The sequence below is a fragment of the Scyliorhinus torazame genome, chromosome 1 (assembly GCF_047496885.1).
Source record: "Scyliorhinus torazame isolate Kashiwa2021f chromosome 1, sScyTor2.1, whole genome shotgun sequence".
NCBI classification, from domain to species: Eukaryota; Metazoa; Chordata; class Chondrichthyes; order Carcharhiniformes; family Scyliorhinidae; genus Scyliorhinus; species Scyliorhinus torazame.
Window position 1 is genome coordinate 185,818,147 of NC_092707.1, and position 21,047 is coordinate 185,839,193.

General features: G+C 50.6%; 1 protein-coding gene across 1 annotated transcript in view; it reads right to left on the reverse strand.

Moving 5' to 3' along the window:
* csmd2 (CUB and Sushi multiple domains 2) overlaps positions 1-21,047 on the reverse strand; it is a 995,459-nt gene that overhangs the window by 395,518 nt on the left and 578,894 nt on the right. The window contains exons 24-25 of the mRNA XM_072502405.1: positions 10,494-10,632; positions 2,055-2,242 (exon numbers count right to left, since the gene is read on the reverse strand). Of these exons, the coding sequence (XP_072358506.1) occupies positions 2,055-2,242; positions 10,494-10,632 (327 nt within the window). The remainder of the gene's footprint in view (positions 1-2,054; positions 2,243-10,493; positions 10,633-21,047) is intronic.

Consider the following 21,047-nt stretch of genomic DNA (forward strand, 5'->3'; position numbering starts at 1 on the left):
CAGATGCCCACCAGCAAGTTAGCTGATCTACATAAGTGGCTAATTAAGGGCTAACCACCTTCATTGGGATTTTACCTGTGTTTAAGGGGCTGGTCAATGCGTGAGGAAATTGCCATGTGAGACATGGTTTGTGGCATGGCCCTCCTTTATGGGAATTTCATGATTCGTGGAGGGAGCCCCCCCAAGTGGAAATGGATGCTCTTATGCCAATGGTGCTAACAGCACTCAGCGACGCCTCCTGACCAACCCCTTTGACAGGCCTTGCCTGCCTGGTGTCGGAGCCCCCCAATCCCCATCACCTTTCTTCGAGGGCACCCAGTCTTTGAGATGCGCCATACAATCCCTCAGTGCAGAAGGAGGCCATTTGTTCCTGCACCGATCCTCTGAAAGAGCACCCTACCTCGGACCACTCCCGTCTTCTCTCAGAGTGCCAGCCAACGAGTGAGTTGTGCTGGCAAGCTTGCTCTGCACACTCACCCCCGGTCATATCAGGAACCGCTAGACCCCAGACCTCTATCGGGAACATTAGGGAGGCCGTGCGCAGGTGCTATTCCCTGATCCTATAGGGCTTTTCCTTGTGACCCTGTAACCTCACTTAAGCGACTCATTTTTTGGACGTTAAGGGGTAATTTATTTTGGTCAATTCACCTAACTTGCACATCTTTGGACTGTGGGAGGAAACCGGAGCATCCGGAGGTATCCAATGCAGACACGGCGAGAACATGCCAACTCCAGACAGTCACCCAAGTCCAGAATTGAACCCGGGTCCCTGAACCATGAGGCAGCAGTGCTAACCATTGTGCCACCATACCACCCCCCTGGAACTGCTGCCTGAGAACTGGCCATCACTAACAGGAACACAGTTGAGACTGTAAAGTTGCTAGCCTTCTGATTGGGCCGGCAGCTACTGAGGGCATGCCACCATCCAGTTTGTTTGCCGATACCACCACTCCAATGGTGAGTCTCCAACCCTCTTGACAAAATTCAGCCTGTTATCCCTTAGGCAGAGAGGGAGCAGAGTAACCTGCTACAAGCAGTTACTGAACAGTGGCCAGTGTCACTTTCCTTCTTTGTTTTGATTCCATCCATTGACTCCATCTACACCTCCTGCTGCCTGGGGAAAGCGGGCAGTATAATCAAAGATCCCTCCCACCCGGCTTACTCACTCTTCCAACTTCTTCCATCGGGCAGGAGATACAGAAGTCTGAGAACAAGCACGAACAGACTCAAAAACAGCTTCTTCCCAACTGTCACCAGACTCCTAAATGACCCTCTTATGGACTGACTTCATTAACACTACACCCTGTATGCTTCATCCGATGCCAGTGCTTATGTAGTTACATTGTATATGTTGTGTTGCCCTATTATGTATTTTCTTTTATTCCCTTTTCTTCTCATGTACTTAATGATCTGTTGAGCTGCTCGCAGAAAAATACTTTTCACTGTACCTCGGTACACGTGACAATAAACAAATCCAATCCAATCCAATCCAATCCTTTCCTGTCCTCCCCTGTTTCCCAGGTCTAATGATAACCATGAAACCATTGTCAATTATCATCAGACTCCATCTGGTTCACCAATGCCCTTTAGAGAAGGAAACCTTGCCTACAAGTTACCCACAGAAATGTGTTTGACTCTTCAATGCCCCTCTGTAGGAATTCTATGATTCAATGAAATGGCCCAGCAAACCACTGAGTTCAAGGGAAATTAGGAATGGGCAACAAATACTGGCCCAGCCAGCGACGCCCATATCCCATGAACAAATTTTTAAAAATGTACCCATATATTTCTGTCAAGAACCAGCCAACCATACTGCATATCGCCAGGAACATTGCAACATCATAAGAACGACAGATGGCAACAGAACAATTCAATTATTATTCTTTTTAATTCTTTTTTTTTAAAGATTTAGATGCATGGTTGCACACACCAGAAGTATATGTGAAAGCATTCCCTGAGGCTTTGGTACAAGCAGCACATTCTTGTTAATTGTTGCCTACATGATGATATTTTATACCATTTTATACCTACATGCCTGGGTGAAAATTATTTACCTGTATATTGAAGAGAAAATCCCGTCATGCTGACAGAGGCGTCACTGCGAAAGGCCAGAAAAAGGTTGTTGCTGCTGCTCTCTATCCTGTCTGGCACGTGGGGGCCTTGATAGCTGCCGATCAGAGAACTGAGGGAATCTGGTCCATCATAAATATGAAGGAAATCGTAGCCTGGTTCCACATTGAAGCTGAAAGCAGCGAAGAGGAACACCATTCAATATAACTTTCAGAAATAATGAAAGAAAATCTTTCCAAGTCAGCTTCATGGCCCACGTCCACATATCATTTTTTTTTTTGCAAAGAGACCAAAATGCCTACACCTTACAGCACCTCAATTAGCAGTAGGAATATTGGGCGGAATTCTCCGACCCCCCCGCCGTCGGACGCCGCTCCGACGCCGGGACGCCATTCTCCGATGCATGCAAAAATGAGCGCCCGGCCGCACGGAGAATCGGCGAAAACGGCCGTAGCGGTGATTCTCCGATGGAGCAGGGATTCTCCGGGCCGGACGGTCCGAAATCCCGCCGGCGTGACCGGATGTCACGCCGGCGCCGTTCTAACATGGTATAAAACAGCGTCAACCAGTCGTGCTGGCTGACGCTGCGGTGATGGCGTGGAGCGGCCCCTGGGGGGGGGGGCGGGGGGGGGGGGGGGGTTGACAGCTTTGAGGGTGGGGATCCCGGGATGGGGAGCGGCACGGCCGTGTCTGCGGGTGGTGTGGGGGAGGCTGCCGGGGGTGTGGCGGCGGGGTGGTCCCACACATCCGCTGCCGGGGGTGGGGGGGGGCACACATGTGGGGGTGGGTGGGGCCCACACATCCAGGGGTGGGGGTGGGTGGGGCCCACACATCCAGGAGTGGGGGTTGGGGGGGGCCCACACATCCGAGGGTGGGGATGGGGGGGTCCCACACATCCCCTGCCGGCGGTGGTGGTGGTGAAAGAGCGTGAGGGTGACAAAGGCTGCGGGAGGCCACGGCCCGCCATGGCACGGCGGATCCAATGGCCAGACTCCATGAAGGCAGACACGTGGCTGTCCATCCAACCCAGTCGCTGTCGCGGTGCAGGCGGCCCGGCCGTCCTGACATGTGTCAGACCCCCTCACCCCCCCCTCACCAAACTGGCGGCACCCACCAGCGGGTAGGTCCAGGGCGGCACACACGGCAGCCCCAGGTGTAGGCAGTGCCACCAGCCAGTGGCCCTGGCAGGGGGGTCGGCCGACAGGTCTCAGGGCACCGAGGGGGCAGGGGTGGGGCGCGTGCTGGCAACCGGGCCGGCCATGTAGCCCTTGGCACCTGTTTGTGGAGGGGTGTATACCAATGCTGAAATCCTGTCTACTCCCGCCCCCTACAGATCGTACAATGTTTAGCCATCTTCCAGCGTTGTTGGCCGCCGTGGCGGGGGCTGCTGCCCTTCACGAGGCCCAGTGGGAGCTGGAGCAGGTGCGTGACAGGAGGTGGCGGAGCCTGTTGTAGAGCAGCGGGCTGCAGTGGGACACGTGCAAGCCACCCAGGCCACAGGGCCACAGGCCCGAGAGGCGCAGGAGGAGCACCACGGCATGCAGGAGCCACAGCACAAGGATACCAAGGAAGAGGAGGAGAAGGGTGTGCCACAGCCACGGAGGCATCCGATGCGACAACGTGTGTACCGGCCCCGCATGTCCTTCGAGGACCTCCCGGACAGGGCGTGCAGGAGGAGACTCCGGATGAACTGGGAGACCGTCGCCCACATCTGTCACCTGATGGCACACCTGGCACCACGTGGGACCGGGGGTGGACAAGCCCTCCCATCAAGATGACGGTCGTCCTCAACTTCTTCGCAACATGGACGTTCCAGTCACTGAGTGGGGACCTGTCTGGCATCTCCCAGCCATCGGTGCACAGGTGCATCCGGGCCGTCAGCGACGCCCTGTACGACATCGCGGACCGGTACATTCAGTTCCCTGTGGACCGCTCCCACCAGGATGCCTGCGCAGCGGGTTTCGCCGCTGTTGCCCGGATACCCATGGTGCAGGGGCTGATCGATGGAGTGCACATCGCCATGCAGCCCACCTCGGAGGAAAGTGCCATGTGCATGAACAGGAAGGGTATATATTCAATGAAAGTGCAGGTGGTCTGTGACCACAGAATGATGATCCTGCACGTCTGCGCCAGGTATCCTGACAGTGTGCATGACTCCTTTATACTGTCCCAATCATTCATCCCCACCATGTTCGAGGGACATCCCTACCCGCCTCCAGGGCTGGTTGCTGGGCGACAGGGGCTATCCATTGCGGTCGTGGCTGATGACACCTATACGGAGGCCACAGACCGACGCGGAGAACCGCTACAATGATGCCCATGCAGCGACCAGGAGTGTGGTCGTGAGGTGCTTTGGGCTGCTGAAGATGCGGGGGGGGGGGGCCTCCAGCACCCGTCGGAGAGGGTCGGCCGCATCGTCGTTGTCTACCATGTCCTGCGCAACATAGCCCAGCAGAGAGGCGATGTGCAAGAGGAGGAGGAGGAAGACGGTCAGGATGAGGGGACCTTGTCTCCAGATGAGGGGGATGGCGAGGGGGAAGCAGATGCACGGGTCATGGGGGATGGACGGCAACAGGAGGCTGCCCAGCGCCTCCGGCTGGGCCAGCAGGCACGGCTGTCGCTGGTAGCTGCACGTTTCAGCGATCACGGTGGGGGTCAGTAGTGATTGGCATGGGCGCAGACAGCCGAGTTCGGCACCGCCCCCACCACCGACCACCGTCACCAACCCCACCACCACATCATCCTTGCCTCACCCATCACCACCCCTTCATGACACATCACCTGCGGCTCAACGGGATGGGACACACGGTTGATGGTGTAAGCGGGTCTGGTGCAAGACATGGAGGATGATGACAGCCCGCCCTGCGATGGGCTCCGAGCCATACATCATTCGACAATGTCTGGCTCACGGCCACATCAAGACCCTCCACCTGGGTGGACCCTGCACGCGGCCCAGACACAGCATCTCATGGCCCTGTCATATGGCTGGGGGCGGGTTGGCGTGGGAGAACCGTGGGGGGGGGGGTGGTGGGTGAGTTGCGGGACCGCACGTCACACTCACCGGAGCTCAACTTCTATCGCAACACCCCTCATACACACTGGCACACAGTCCCCGCCCCTCCCCCGCACGCATCGGACAGAGTACAGAGGCAGCTCACATAGGTGTGAAAGGTGTTTAATAACAGACGTTCTGTACATGTGCCCTAGCCCATCTAACTATTCTGTGCCCTGCATCCGTGCCAAATTACTCATCAGTGTCTCCCTTTCTGGCCCGACGGGCCCTATGACTACGTTTCGGTGTTCCCCCAGACGGTACAGCAGAACTGGAGGTGGACTCCTGTGACCCCTGCCCTGTGATTAGGGTCCCCTTTGGCGGCCGTATCCTGGGGCGGCCCAGCCTGGATGGGCCTGGCTGAACCTCGGGCGATTGGGATGGCGTGGTGCCACCCTGTTCTGCCTGCTCCCCACTAGATGCACCAGGGACGCTAGGAGTGGATCCAGCACCTGGGCACCGCCATCACCTGGCGCTGCCAGTCCTGGAGGCCCACGCTGGTATCGACCAGGGTCTGGACATTCGCAGCCATGGAGCTCAGGGAGTTGGCCATCCCTGTCTGGCTCTGCACAACGCCGTCCATCACCCGGGCAATGGCGTTGATGCTCTCAGCGATGGCCTGCTGAGACCGCGCCAGGTTGTTGAGCGCCTCTGCCACGTTCGGCTGACCCTGACTCATGGCTGCCTGTGAAACGGCAGCCCTGTCCTGGGCCTCGGAGGACGCATGCACAGATAGCCCCAGGCCTTGCAAACTCAGTCCCATGCCCGACACCGTCGCCACCATTGTCTCCACCACGGACGCCATCTGTGCGGTGTTGGCCTGTGTGGCACTCATGACCGGCACCATTTCCTCCTCCTGGACGCAGATGTACTCCTGCACTTGCGTCTGCAGATGCTGGAAACCGGCGGTTACATTCTCACGCCCTTGGGTCCCTGACTGTATCGGGTCTATGGGTGGGGGGGAGCTCCAGGAAACCGGGACCCGTCTGGGTGGCAGATGTTTGCTGAGGCCGGGCTTGCCCCCGACTGTCCGGCCCCTCGGCTGCTCCTACCTCCACCTGCTGTACCAGAGCGGCTGTGTGGTGCGCACCAATTAGCACCCAGAAGCCCCATCACTAAAATGGCCAACCGAGGTGAGAGTCTCTGCGATGGCGGAGGGTGCAGGGGACAGCTGTGACGCAACCTCGGTGTCTTCATCGGAACTGCGGTCGGGGGTACCCTCGGGTGCCATGTCATGTATGTCCGTCCCCTCCGTGCTGGTGTCGTGTTGTGTTCTTTAATGTCTGTCTGTGCCCTGTGTGCTGGTGTCCTGTGTCGTCGTGTCGTGCCTCTCTGTCCCCTGTGTGCTGGTGTCCTGGGTCGTCGTGTCGTTACTGGACTGGGCAAGAGGGCTGTTGTTGGAGCTGCCCTCCCCATCGCTGCAAGAGTCCCTGCGGGCTGGCCGCCCAGGCGCTGGCTGGGGGCGGTGTCTCCAAGGTGCTCCAGGTCGGTCACAGCGTGGCCCGGCGACACACAATGCACCATCATGGTCAGGCAGGTGGAGGGGGTTGTGGGTCGCGGTATGGGGTGAGGGGGTAGTACTGAGGGGAAACGGCTGAGAGAGAATGCTGAGGGGGAACGGCTGAGGGGAGAGTGCTGAGGGGGAACGGCTGAGGGGAGAGTGCTGAGGGGAGAGTGCTGAGGGGGGAATGCTGAGGGGAGATGCTGAGCGGAAAGGGGCCAGGCAGGGGGGGGATCTCACCTGGTGGCGCATCCCCGATCTCAGCATGGGCAATCTCCGTCCCCTCGGGTGCACCAGCTATGTCCAGTGCCCTCTGCTCATGCACGATGAGGAGCCGCAAGTCAGGTTCACCCCCTCCGGTTCGGGCATGCTCTCGTTGGTTATGGGCGCTCTTCTCATTGGGGGGGTGGTGGCAGACATGCGGGTCACGGCTGTGGTTGTACCGTCTCCCTGGGGAGGAGGTGGGTGCTCCACATGTGGGGGGTAGGAGGGTTGGTGCCATGGACACATTGCTGGGCACTCACCCTGTCTGCCCTCAGTAGGTCGTTGAGCTTTTTGCAACACTGCTCGCCAGTCCTGGGTGTCAACTGACGGCCACGCCCACCTCCCTCCACAGACACCAGGCCACGTTGGGTGGGACCCTCTGGCCCGGTCCAGGGTACAGACACCCTCTCCTCTCCTCGAGGGCGTCTAGAAGCGTCTCCAGGTCGTGGTCGGTGAATCAGGGTGCTGCTCAGCGTGGCGCCATGTTACACCATAGGCAGCCTGTGCGCTCGCGTCGCCTTATGTGCGACGCGACGCCGTGTCGATTGCGTGGCGCTGCTCTGAGGCTGCGCCCCCACGCTTCCCGCCACGCCCCCCCCTGCTGGCCCCCTTGTACGGCACAGAATGGGGTCCCGGAACGGGTGTCAATTGCGGAGTGAAACACTCCCGTTTTGACGCTGGCGCCGACACTCTGCTGTCGGAGCAGAGAATCGCACCTGTTATTTCCTCAATGCCATGACATATGGAGGCTGTGTTTCAGTTAGCATTTGTCTTCCTTAATTGTCAGAATTACTGTTGTATAATCTTGGGTCAACCTAGCTTTATTTTCTGTTATTTTGTTTAAAATTTCACACTGATTGTGTGTTCAGTCTCAGTCTCCCCCTCATTCCCCTCCATTCCACCTTTCATTCAAATGCAACAAACCCCAGACCTCTTGTATTTAGTATGTCAATGATGATGTCCCTTGAACTGGAAGAATGGATGGAAACGGCATCTTGTCTGATTTTTTACCTCCGAAGGAATGTGCCAATTGTACAAAATCAAATCAATGATACAATCCAGAATCCCACAAGGTTCCAGAGTCCTGCCACTCTGTGATACACACTGATGCTGGAGTGATGTTATCACTGACAATTGTTTCATTTCGCTCATTGACGTTCAATGTTAATGTTTGTGAAATTTTCGAAGGAAGAAAAGAGAGACAGGTCTCAGGCACGCTGGGCACACTCTGTTAGTGCACAGAGAGCACAGTGGAAAGCCTGCCCCAAGAGGAGGGAAGCACAGAAGAGAAGAACAGGTAAATGTATAGAAGGCTATTTTTTCATACCCAGCAGTATGCCTATATTTAGTGACAGGGATGTGAAAAATTGAACTTTGTTGTATGTCACTGTTTGCTAAAAACTTTTCAGAGCTTGTATTTATTCCTAAGTTTATGGTCCCAAAGGATAGGTAGTGTGAGTGACATGAGTTTAAATTATAAACTAAAATTTATATATCCGGACATACATGTTCCCTGGTCTCAAAATTCTGCTGTCAGAAAATTAGGTGCATCAGACACTGAAATCTCTTCAAGAGGCTAACATTGAGTGTAATGTATAACACATAAGTGGCTTTTTAAAAAGGTATCAATGTTAAATATCAAACAGGATTTTAAAGAGCAATTAGTAAAGAGTGATTCCAAATCCTACAAGCAAAATCTTCTCTTGTAGAGATTACAGATTTTTTTGCCGCCCATTTTATTTTATTTTATTTAGTTCTCCAAGTGTTACAGGATGTGAAACATATAAATGAGCAAGAATTTCTGAAAGCCTGGTGTTTATCTCCCATTGATTTGCGCAGAAAATGGTAAAATATTGATATTAGTGTCTAATATATTCCACACTGCTCAGATCTCATGGGGCTGCAATAATTGCTGTCTTGTAATTCTGCTCAAATCAACACAACACAGTTATTTTAGCAAGGTTTCAGCAGGAGATAATGTCCGTGGTATCTTCATCAGTCCCAGGATGTGAACTCCTGCTGAGGAAAGGTCACTGTGCCACCCTCCAGCTGTCAATGCGGCTTCTGTTCCACCATTTCCTAATTAGCCTGTTGCAAGACCAGCATGAAATGGCTTTAATGATTAAAAATAAAAAAGCTGTTCTGCATGCCTGAGCAATGGTTTAACAAGTGCAAGTGAATATTACGCTTTTAAATTTGTTGAACTGCATTTCATTTAACACTGCTCATAATGCAGGGGTTTTTCATGTGACATTTAGCTGTTCATGGAGCTGGTCCTTCCAATCAAAACTGATTACACACAATTCCCATCTATTCGCAGCCAGATTTGAGCAAGGCCATATGGAGTGGTTAAAACATAAACCCTTTTCATTTAATCTCAGTTCAGTGGAATGAATTGGCTAGCTCTTCCAGAGCCAGTAGTAGCATAATGGGCTGAATGGCATCTTTCTGGGCTGCATACGCCTATTTTTGAGACACAAAGCATCATGCAGAAATTATTGAGAGAGGCACAAATAATGGACCTGGGGATCTGCCGAGATGTCATTTCTGGTTTCAGATTCTTTGAAGGTCAATCTTTGAATGGCTTGATCTTCACATGTTTTTTTTGCACAGCCCACAGATCCAACAGACATCAGAAATTCTTTCTCAAGCGTCTAAGTATGCCTTTTGTATGGTGTTATGCAGTGTGCAGTGTTCAAGAAGCTGGGTGATAGAGTGATGTCAAACTCATTGACTTCAAACATATTCGTTCTGATTTCATGGGTAATCAAAATCAAATTGTGCCCCAACAATCCCCCCTACTCCCCTCACCCTGCACTACATAATGCTGTGCAGGAGGTTGACTGGACGGACATGTCATAATATACACCAGTATATCATGGTGCAGACACACACACTGATGGACACACAACAAGACCAATCAACACACACAACACTGCAGCCAAACACCGGTTAGAGCACACTCACTATATAGACAGAGGGCATCAGAGTTCCCGCTCATTCGGGGTGCAGCTTCTCAGAAGGACAGAGCTTACAGCACAGATCTTCATCATGTGCTGAGTGCATAGACTGGTTAGGACAGGCATAGGTCTTTAGTTTAATCTAACATCGTGTTAACCCACAGTGAAAGTATGTTCAACAGTTTCTAACTTAATAAAATAATGTTGTACTATTTTAAGTGTTGGTGGCCGGTATGTGTTCCACGGATCCAGGTCACCCAACACATCAGGACAAACAACCAGCTTTTCATTCTATTGATCTAAATTGCATCAGAGGTCTTTCAGACTGAATGGTCCTGTATTCCAGTCAGGTTTGAATGTGCTCAGTGCCTACTATAAGCTGGAGTAATGCTGTGAACTTTGCTTAATTTTACAATATTTTAACCTCTGTGTTTATTAAACTGGAATTGTAATGTTCCACAGTTAATGTAATCACAAAATCATAGAAAATGACAACAGAGAGAGGCCATTAAGCTAGCCCTTTCAAAGAGCAGTCATGCTTGCTACCACATCCCCACAGTTTCTTCTGAAGCCTGAATGCTCCACAAAATCAAGTAACTGTGCAACTAACTCCCTTTTAATAATCTTGTATTCATGCAGATCTTACCTCTGGAACGTCAGAGAAATTACATAGTCGGGTGACACTGTCACTTTCCAGTCACATTCCTTGCCGTGAGGGTAAGGCTCTGGATAAAAGGGAGATAGGATGATTCCTGTGGGTCCAGTCAGGTTCCCTCCGCAGGGAGCTGGTGAAAGGTGAGAAAATTATTAATCGGGTTGTCCTGAATTTCAGAAATAAGATACATTTTTTAAAAAATCCATCTGCAGAGTTAAAAATGAAACATTTTAAGTGATGATTCAAAACATTCTGTGTTGGAGCAAATGAAGACAGAGTTGTCTGACAGCAGGTGGCAAGATACTTAAGCCACAATTATTTGCCCCATTTATTTATTACATGTAATATTCGTCTGTCACATCTCTGAAAGGCAATGACTCTTTGCTGGTATGCAATTAATTCCATAGAAACCAACTGTAGTGGTATTGTCACTAGACTAGTAATCCAGAGACCCAGGGTAATGTTCATGGCAGATAGTGAAATCTGAACTCAACAAAAATCTGAAATTAAAAGTCTAATGATGACCATGAAACCATTGTCGATGGTTGTAAAAACCTATTTGGTTCAAGAATGTCCTGTAGGGAAGGGAACATGCCATCCTGACCCTGTCTGGCCTACATGTGACTCCAGACCCACAGCAATTGGCTGACTCTTAAAATGCCCTCAGGGAGGTGCAATAAAAGCTTGCCCAGCCAGTGATGCCCACAACCCATGAACGAATAAAACAAATAGTACTCCTGACTAATACAGACATTGTTGATACAAATGAAGGCTCAATGCCAACTGAAGGTGGCTTCGAAAAACTGGTATGTGGTTGATTGTGCCAACCCCAGTGACGTCTACTTCTGTGCACTTGGTGAGCTGGGCACAAAATTGTTTCTGCAAAAAAGTGCCACATATCTGGGCAGTCAGGGATACCTCTTTGGCCTGAGCCCCAGCTGTGAAGGCCATTTCAACCCACCCAAAAGCCAGTGCATCTTAACTGTTCCAGAGTATTGCCTCCGGAGCACACCAGGTCCGAAGTGAGCCAGGCCAGCTAGAATGTCTCTCACAAAGTGTGCTCCTCCAGGGAGCAGGCAGAAATGGTGCCCTTTGCAATCTCCAGAACAGCAGATGCCCAGTGCAAATGGATCCTAACCTTTTTCTGGTTCATTCCTCCAGAGTTAGTGATCGATCACTGAAAAATGACCTTGAAGTTTCAGGGCCTTATTGTATAAAATTTATTTTTTGGGCTGCTTTCTCTCTTACCAAAAGGATGTATATGGTATGATGCTATTGATTCACATTCTCCAGTTAACACATTCTGAAATAACCCTCTTGCTGAAATCCTCAACATTCACCACTATAGTTTTCAGCTTTTACATTACTGTATTTCAGACACAATGCTGCCATAACAATAATATGTCAGCACTACCTTTGTCCATCCATTGCTTTGTGTATCTCTTCTATCTGAAACCTCTTTTCAAGATTAGAAATCCGGGATAGAATATTGCTTGTCACAAAAAAGCTATCTATGGACCTTCTTGCGCTTTTGATTTTTTATTTGTATGCTTTTGTCAATAATGTTTCAGCCAGAACTATAACTCTTTGATCAAAAGTGTTAAATTTGTGCCTAAAGCCCTTTACAGCTGGGGTTCAGGAACGTCCATTCACAAAAAGTGACTTTTCCAGTCCAGTTTTCTTTAACAAGGTTTTAAGACAGCTGTCAGTAAAACTGGCTCCACTCAGTGACTTAAGCGAGGGAAAGATCTGGGGTTGGATTCTCTGCCCCGCCACGCCACATTTCTGCCTTGACCCGCCGGCGGGATTCTCCGTTACGCCAGCCGGTCAATGGGGTTTCCCATTGTGGGGCAGCCCCACGCTGTCGGGAAACCCCCGGGCGTCGGCAAAACGGAGAATCCTGCCACTGGGATATTAATACATATATAAGTATGCATGTATGCAGGTGTATGTGTGCGTTATAAGGAAAGGTTAAGTAGGTTGTGCTAATGCTTGTAGTTCAAAGATGTGCAGGTTAGGTGCATTGGCCATGCTAAATTGCCCCTTAGTGTCCAAGGCTGTGTAGGTTAGGTGGAGTTATGTGTTTATGGGGATAGGGAGGGGGAATGGGCCTAAGTAGGGTGCTCTTTCAGAGGTTGGTTGCAGACTCGATGGGCCAATGGCCTCCCTCTGCGCTGTAGTAATTCTATGGTTCTGTGGTTCAGAAAAATTGTAGAATCCTTACAGTTGTTATGGGCCAGGGCTTAGAGAACCCCAAAGTGTATCATGGAGTTCACCTGACTCACAACTTTTAACAGATTGTGGCATGGGGAGCACACGGCCCACTTTACAGGTGTGGTACAGCAGAAATGGAAAAGTAATTTTTAAAGCAAAACAATGTTTATTCTATGAACTCAAGTTAACCTTTTTGAAACATACAGTGAACATTTTTGCAACCATCAATTCAAATACAACCCCCAAAGAATACAACACTAAGTAATCCTTAATAACTTCCCAAACAACATCCAGAGGACTGAAGAAACACCTTTTAACAGAAGCACATCGGGTTTACATTCACTACTGGAAACATTTATAATTCTGAATTCACTAAATGATCAAGAGATAGTCTTTTCATGGCAGAAAGATCAACAGTACACCTGCTCTGCCTGGCTTCAGCTCCAACACTGAAAACAAAACTAAAACACACCCTGCAGCAAACAGCCTAAAACAAAAGTAAAAAGCTGACAGTCAGCCCAGCTCCACCCCCTCTCTGACATCACTGCAGTAATAAACACCCATTTCTTAAAGGTACTCTCACTACAGATATTTACTTACACACCCATTTATAAACACCCATTTCTTAAAGGTACTCTCACATGACACAGTGCAGAAGGAGGCCATTCTGACCCTCTGAAAGAGCATTGTAACCAGGTTCCTGCACTGTCCCTGCAACCCCGTAACCCTACCTAACCCACACATCCCTCAACACTAAGGGGCAATTTAGCATGGTAAATCCACCTAACCTGCACATCTTTGGACTGTGGCAGGAAACTGGAGCACCTGGAGGAAACCCACAGAGACACAGGGAGAAAGTGCAAACTCCACACAGATAGTCAACTAAGGCCAGAATTGAACCCGGTCCCTGGCAATGTGAGGCAGCAGTGCTAATCACTGTGCTGCCCTATCCTATTGAAACACATAAAATTCTCAGGAGGCTTGACATGGTAAGTGCTGAGAGGATTTTTTTTTCTTCTTGTGGGGGAATCTAGAACTAGGGGTCACAGTTTAAAGATTAGTCTCCCATTTAAGAGATGAGGAGAAATTTATGTATTCAAGAGGATCATCAGTCTTTGGAATTCTCTTCAACAGAGAGTAGTGGAGGTTCGATTATTGAATATATCTGAGGCTGAGTTGGACACATTTGTTATTGACAAGGGGGACGTGGGTTATGGGGGACAGGCAAGAAAGGGGGATTAAGGCCACAGACAGGTCAGCCATGATCATATTGAATGGTAGTGCAGGTTTGATGGGTCAAATGGCCTACTCCTGCTCCTATTTCTTATATTCTGATGAAGAGAATGGACCTGAAATGCAGAGATTTTCTTGTATAAGTGGTAAGGTATCAATCAGTATTGTGGACCAGAATTTGGACACAAGTCAGTACACTAGCGTTTCTGTAAATTCTGCTAGAAGATAAATCTCCTACTTCCCAGAGGTCAGCTTAAGGAGGAAACCATTCAGTAAGGAGGCAAAGGAATCTTTCTCCTGTTGTAAAATAATCTTTGTCCCTGGTGCTATTCTTCCTGGGTGAGCCGAGACATAAATGTTGTCAGGCTGTTCAATTGTGTGGTCGCAAGAACCATTTGAAAGCAACCTTCGCTATCCTTCAGTTGGGGTCATTGTGACTGATTGGAACATCTGTGTTGCTGTCAAACAGGAATCAGATTACTCAGCACAGACTGGGAATCAATACAGAGAACGTTCTGGTCCGTAGGTCTCTGCAAATGTCGCCACAGTCCCAGAGGACTGTAGGCTGCTCTCCCCTTTTGAGAGTTGACTGCTGGTGTTTTAAATTGAGGGTCACCACACCTCAGGCGAGGGGCAAGGTTGAGAAGACGGGACCTTCATGAATAAACCCAGCCTTTACGGGAATTGATCACCCGCAGTTCACATCGCTCTGCATCACGAGCCAATGTCCAGCCAACTGAGTCTCTGATACTCATTGTCTCAATCAGTGGAGTCATAGCACGAGGTCTAGTTAACCTTAATTTAAACTAAATATTTAACCCTGTGTTTACTCTACTAATCCCAAAATGAAATTATATTCCAAAATTAATTAACCTTAAAAACAATTCAGTCTCATCTCTGACGGTGACTCTCAGGTTGCATTTGCTTGGAATGTTTCTCTCCATCTACACGCCCAATAGTAAAGGCAATGTTTCATCATATTCAACACTGGCAAGTTATGGACTGAAATACTTGCTCAATGCAGTCAAGCCAGAGATGTGCGTATATGGATTCCAATACGCTGTGCAAAGGCTTTGGGGCCTAATTCAATGAACCCATCAACAATAGCTTGCTGACCGCATGCCCCATTCCCCTTTTGTTCACAGACACTTGATATAATCAATCTGGGGAAGATTAATGTCCAAGGTTCTTGAAACAGAAACATACTTATATGCTCAGGCAGCCAAATGAAAATCAACCCTCGCAATTGTTTTGCTGAAATCGGTTTTATCGTTGTAAACAAGCCTGGCCCAGAAGAGCATTTATTGTATGAAGTCTCTGTGCACTTGAAGGTGAGGAACAATAATCCGGGTGAATAAAGTTATTTCTAATTTGTGTACCGAGTGTGAGTAAACTCTCAGGCATAGCATGCTAAATGTGGAGTAAAGTTCCTTTGACTATTATCAATTTAATTAGAGCTACACTGCAGTGATGGAATACTTTTCTGCTCAGGCATCCTGGGATCTTAGAGATCTTAGGGCAGCACGGTAGCACAAGTGGCTAGCACTGTGGCTTCACAGCACCAGGGTCCCAGGTTCGATTCCCCGCTGGGTCACTGTCTGTGCGGAGACTGCACGTTCTCCCGTGTCTGCACGGGTTTCCTCTGGGTGCTCCGGTTTCCTCCCACAGTCCAAAGACGTGCAGGTTAGGTGGATCGGCCTTGGTGTCCAAATAAGGTTAGGAGGGGTTATTGGGTTACGGGGATAGGGTGGAAGTGAGGACTTAAGTGGGTAGGTGCAGACCGATGGGCCGAATGGCCTCCTTCTGCACTGTATGTTTTATGTTCTATGTTCTAGATGTGTCAAATTAGGGCAGTTTTATTTACAGGTGTATTGGGAATTCAGTTAGGTCCGTCTTGACAGCTAGTGAACAATATTCTTTGATCTCACCAGTCTGGGTTTCATATAGGCTGAACAATAAAGATGTTACTGGATATAAGTAAATAAAAATATGCTCCATAACATTTCGCTACTTAATAAAAGAGTATTTACTTTGTTTTTTATAATGACATCTCTGACAAATTGCATTAACTTGAACAGATGAAGATACATTTGACTGACTATTGAATGAGGTATGGAATAAGTCATTTTGGAATATCAATAAATCATTTAACTTGCATGTATGCTTTTAAAAAAAATCAATTTAGGTGATCTCAAATTCTGGCAAAAATATGAAAATCAATTTGAGTTTATCTAAGTGTATTTTAGATATGCCAACACTCTGCTCACATGGAGAGAGAAGGAAGCCATTCAACTCTGTGCCTATCTGCTTATCTTCAAATCTTTTAAAGCTATCGCAAAATATAATCAGTATACATTGGAAAATGTAAAGGTATCAATAAATTACTTTGCCACATCTCAGAATAACATGAAACGACAGTCAATGATAATTTTACTTGTCAAATAACTCAGCTAGCTCATTTATTACCTACAAGGATATGCAATCATCATTCAAATTCAATCAACATGAGCAGATCTATGGCATTTGACAATTTAATCTGACATAGCCATGCAGGTAACTTGACAAGCAATTGCCATTTTCTAAAGATTGCAGAATTCAACAGACAGCAAGGGACACTGTTTGTCTCCGATCGCTGGCTGCATTTCTAATCCAGAGTCATTGGATGAAACGCCCTTCCCGTTTGGTCGATATAAATATTGACTAAAATGAATCCGAGAAATCCCAATGTATCTCCTGTGAATCCATGGCACAAGTTCCCTCATAATTTTGCATTACGAATCACTAAATTGTCAGCCTTACATGCTCAAATAATTCCCTGCAAAAAGGTTAGACGGGTTGAAGAAGTGTCACATTGGTGTACTCCTGGTACTCTTCCAGTTTGAGTTCATGTACGATGTTGTGGACATCGATGAGAGAGCATTTTAAGAAGGACTGAAGAAATAGGAGCAGAGGTGGGCCATTCAACCCAGTGAGCCAGCTTCACCATCCAATAAGATCATGATTGATCTGACTGTGGCCTTAACTCCATTTTTCTGCCTGCACCCAATATCCTTGACTCTCATAGAGATCAAAAATCCTTGGAACACAGCCTTGGTCAATGTCCAGTTTCCATTGCTCGCTGGGGAAGAGAATGGAATAAACCTGAAATATTCCTGACTGACCTCTGCTTGAGGCTGACCAGTGTTGCAGTTGGATAAATTACTAAACTATAACAGCCACTACGAATGCCAATTTACATAGTGATTGCTGGCACGGCACCTTGTGCCACATCGGCCAAGATGTTGAATGTGCCCGCATGTGGCACTGAGAAAGCCACTCAACAGTGTCCAAGTGTTCTAAAACGCAGAAACAAGCCTCTGTTTGATGATTTAAAAAAATAAGCAGATGCTGCAGTAAATCTGATAAAGGAGCAAACGAGTCAAAATTGCTCGTCATGCAGACGGAGCAGAAGAAAAATATTACTTTGAAGCTTGAAACCTATGATTAATGTTGCTTCTGCTGCAGAGAGCATTCCATGCCTACTTGGGTCCCATGTCCTGCCCACCCTCCCCTGCATCCTCCCCATCGGACGAGGCCTGGTGTTCCTCCACCTCCTCCAGCACGTCACCCTTCTGCTGCGTGATGTCGTGGAGGACGCAGCAGGCCGCCATGATGCGGGCGACTCATGCAGCAACATACTGGAGGGACCCTCCAGAGCAGTCCAGGCACCTGAACAGCATCTTCAGGAGGCCAAAGCACCGCTCAATAATGTTCATGGTCGCTGCATGGGCCTCCACGTCGGTCTGTGGCCTCTGGATGTGCGTCACCAACCAGGACCGCAGTGGATAGCCCCTGTCACCCAGGAGCAACCCCCCAGTCGGAGCCGGATCTTGAACATGTCAGGAATCATCGACTGTGCAAGGATGGCGGCATCGTGCACACTGCCCGGCTTTGACAAAGGGTCACCTGGACTCTAAATGTTAGCTCTTTTCTCTCCCTACAGATGCTGCCAGACCTGCTGAGATTTTCCAGCATTTTCTCTTTTGGTTTATGGTTCATAGCTAAAGGTCACATATCAGCTGCATGTTCATCAAGTGGAACCCCTTTTGGTTGGTGTAGAGCAGCCGGTCATCTGCAGGTGCTTGGTGGGGATATGCATCCCGTTGATCACTCCCTGGACCGGGGAATACCGACGATGGTGGTGAACCCCATTGCCCGGGCATCCTGGTGGACTCGGTCCACATTGAAGTGGATGTATTGAGCCACTTGGGCATATAGGGGCTCCGTGACGGCACGGATAAGTCCTCCCCCATACCCCCATGGTGACAGGTCTGTCAAGGCAGATATGTTGCACTGTCTCTCTGCTCAGCCGGAGTCTTCGGCTGCATGCCCGGTTCAGCAGGTCCTCGAAGGACAGGCGGTGCCTGTACACACGAAACCTCATGCGATGTCTTCTTGGCACCTCCTCCTCCTCAGCCTGCTGGGCAGCCGGCTCTCCAACCTGGACGGCTGCCTCCTGACCCCCAGTGGCACGCTCCGCTGCTGCAGCTTCTTCCTCCTCGAGCAGCTCCAGCTTGTACAGCCGCAGGGCACCCTCCAAGGCTGCAGCGACTAGCAGGAAGGCCACCATTGCTGGTTGAATTCCAATATCCATTGTCTGCAGGTGGTGAGAGCCCGACATGTACTATGGTATGTACCCACCTTGCCTAGCCAGGTCCACCGGGCTACATGGTGGCCCTGGTTGGCACTGCGGGCTCTGCCCCCACATGTCGCTCCACTCCCACTCCCCCATCCCTGCACCACTGGTCCCGTCAGTGCCCAACACCATAGAAGCCACTGGCCCTGTCTCCCGTCCCTAGAATTAGGGGTACCGTTAGCTGGCACTGACTTGCCAGGGGAATGCACTGGGCCTCCTTAGGGGTTACTGTGGGTGTGGCCCTGGGTGGGCTGCCGGTGGATGGCAGCCGGGTGTGGAGGGGGTAGTGTGACGGAGGGTGGGGTACAGTGGTGGGCGGTGTCACTATACAGAACCCAGGGCCAATGAGGGTGGTCAGTGGGTGCGCAGCAAGATGGTGGTCCTTGCCTGGATACCACCTCAATCCCTTGGGGGGTTGCCCCAGCCTTTCAGCCTGTTCCCCCCGTCACCCTCCCCTGCCTGGCAGGGCCACACCCCACCCCAGGCAGCCCGGCCATGGTCCGGCCTGGCAGTCCTCAATCGCCACCACGTCGGTTTCACGATTATTGAAAGCACAAGTGATCCGTGCTGTCGGGAACCCGGCCCATCGGAAGAGGAGAATTGCGGTTGCCCCGGAGAGTACCGGTTCGGGTCTGCTAATGAGATGCAATCGGTGATTACTGCACGTGGGTTCCGGAATGCATTGGCGCCGCAGTCGAGGTGACGGAGAATCACGATTGGGCGTCAAATCGGCACTAGCTGCGATTTTGGTGTCGGAACCTATTCTCCGTCCAATCGTGTTTCGCGATTTCAGCGTCGGCAAACAGAGAATCCCGCCCCTGTATTTAAAATTGGACACTAACAAGGTTGCTAGGATGGCTTCAAATGTCAGGTGACTTTTGCAATTTCTGCTCTGAGGAGACAACCATATTTGCCACTCAACTGTTATCCCCACCCTCCACCAGCGCAGAGACACTCACGTCAGTGGGCGCCAGTAGTGGTCAGGCTTCTGGGACACATTCTGCTGAGCATCACACAGTTGCCAATGCACATCAGGAAGAGGGAGGAACCCCCAGGTGAGACAGCAGTCAGAGTTCTGCTGGATCCCAGGACCCAGCTGAGTCCCAGTCAGATGCTGAGCCACTGGATCAGGCTTACCCGGAGCTGATGCAGATGCAAGGGTGCAGCTGAGGGATTCAGCGGGGGATGTCAGCAACACTCCAGCAGGTCCATAACCGATTGCGGGAATCCCAGAGGCTACTGGTGGAGGAGATTGTGCCGGCAATATGTGGCACCGAAGCCAACACTGCTCGGGTGACAACCTCAGTGGAGAGCTTGGTGCATGACGTCAGCAGCATGAGTGGAGATGTCCAAGGAATAGCTCAGTTGGTGATGGCCATAGCTGAGCACCTCAACAGCATGTCCCAGGTGCTGGGGACATGTCCCTCTACCAGGTGGGCCTTGATATGTCACTGCAGGGCATATCCCAGTCTCAGGTGGGCATTGTTGAGGCTCTCCAAAGAACTTCCTGGTCACTGGGGGAGGTCCCCCATTCTATGTGGGCATAGCCAGGGTGTTGCAGGACCGGTCCCAGTCTCTGATGGGCATAGCCGAGGCCCTGCGGAGCCTGTCCAAGTTGCAGGTGGGCTTTGCTGGCACACCCCAAAGCATATCCCAGTCACTGAGGAGCATCGTAGAGGGTGTTGACAGTGCTGCAGACATTGGGACGCCGCCAAGGCAGCAGAGCCAGATGATGCAGGGGCAGCCGGGGCTCCATCCAGCTGCCTCTATGCCCTGAAGTGAATCCAAGGATCCTGTTGCATCTACCAGGGGGAGGGGATGCTGGGAATAAACCCAGAGCCTCCCTATGGAGTGGCCTCGGCAGGCACCAGCTCCCCCGAGACCCACCCCACTGACAATGGCGCATCTCGGAGTCAGCACCCAGAACAGGGCAGCATGGCGAGGCATGTGCTGCTGGCAAGTGGCCGGGGCCCTCTGGCCCCAGGACACCACAGGGGCATCGAAGGCTATGGGACGTGGAAAGCAGCTGGCTCCGTCCACCTTGAATGTGCATCCTAGGGACACACCGAGGCACAACGGTACGGCACGGAAAGCTAAGGAAGCCAAGGATCACTGAAGGAACACTGGTGGGAGGGTGTCAGGGGGGGGAGGGTTAGTTGTGGGGAACGGGTGGGGGGGTTAGGGAGGACGGTTTGAGAGAGTGCAGCGGGACCATTGGGGGATTGGGGAAGATGGGGACACGTGTATAGAAGTTTTAAAAGTTTACCTCGATCAATATGACGCCTATGGCACTTACTTCCGCAATGTGGGCCGAGCACCAATCCTATGCCCCAGTTCCCTGGACATGGAGGTCCTGGATGCCTCTTCCCCCACTGTGTGCTCAGCCCCCTTACCCAAGCACAACACATGTACTCAGCTGACAG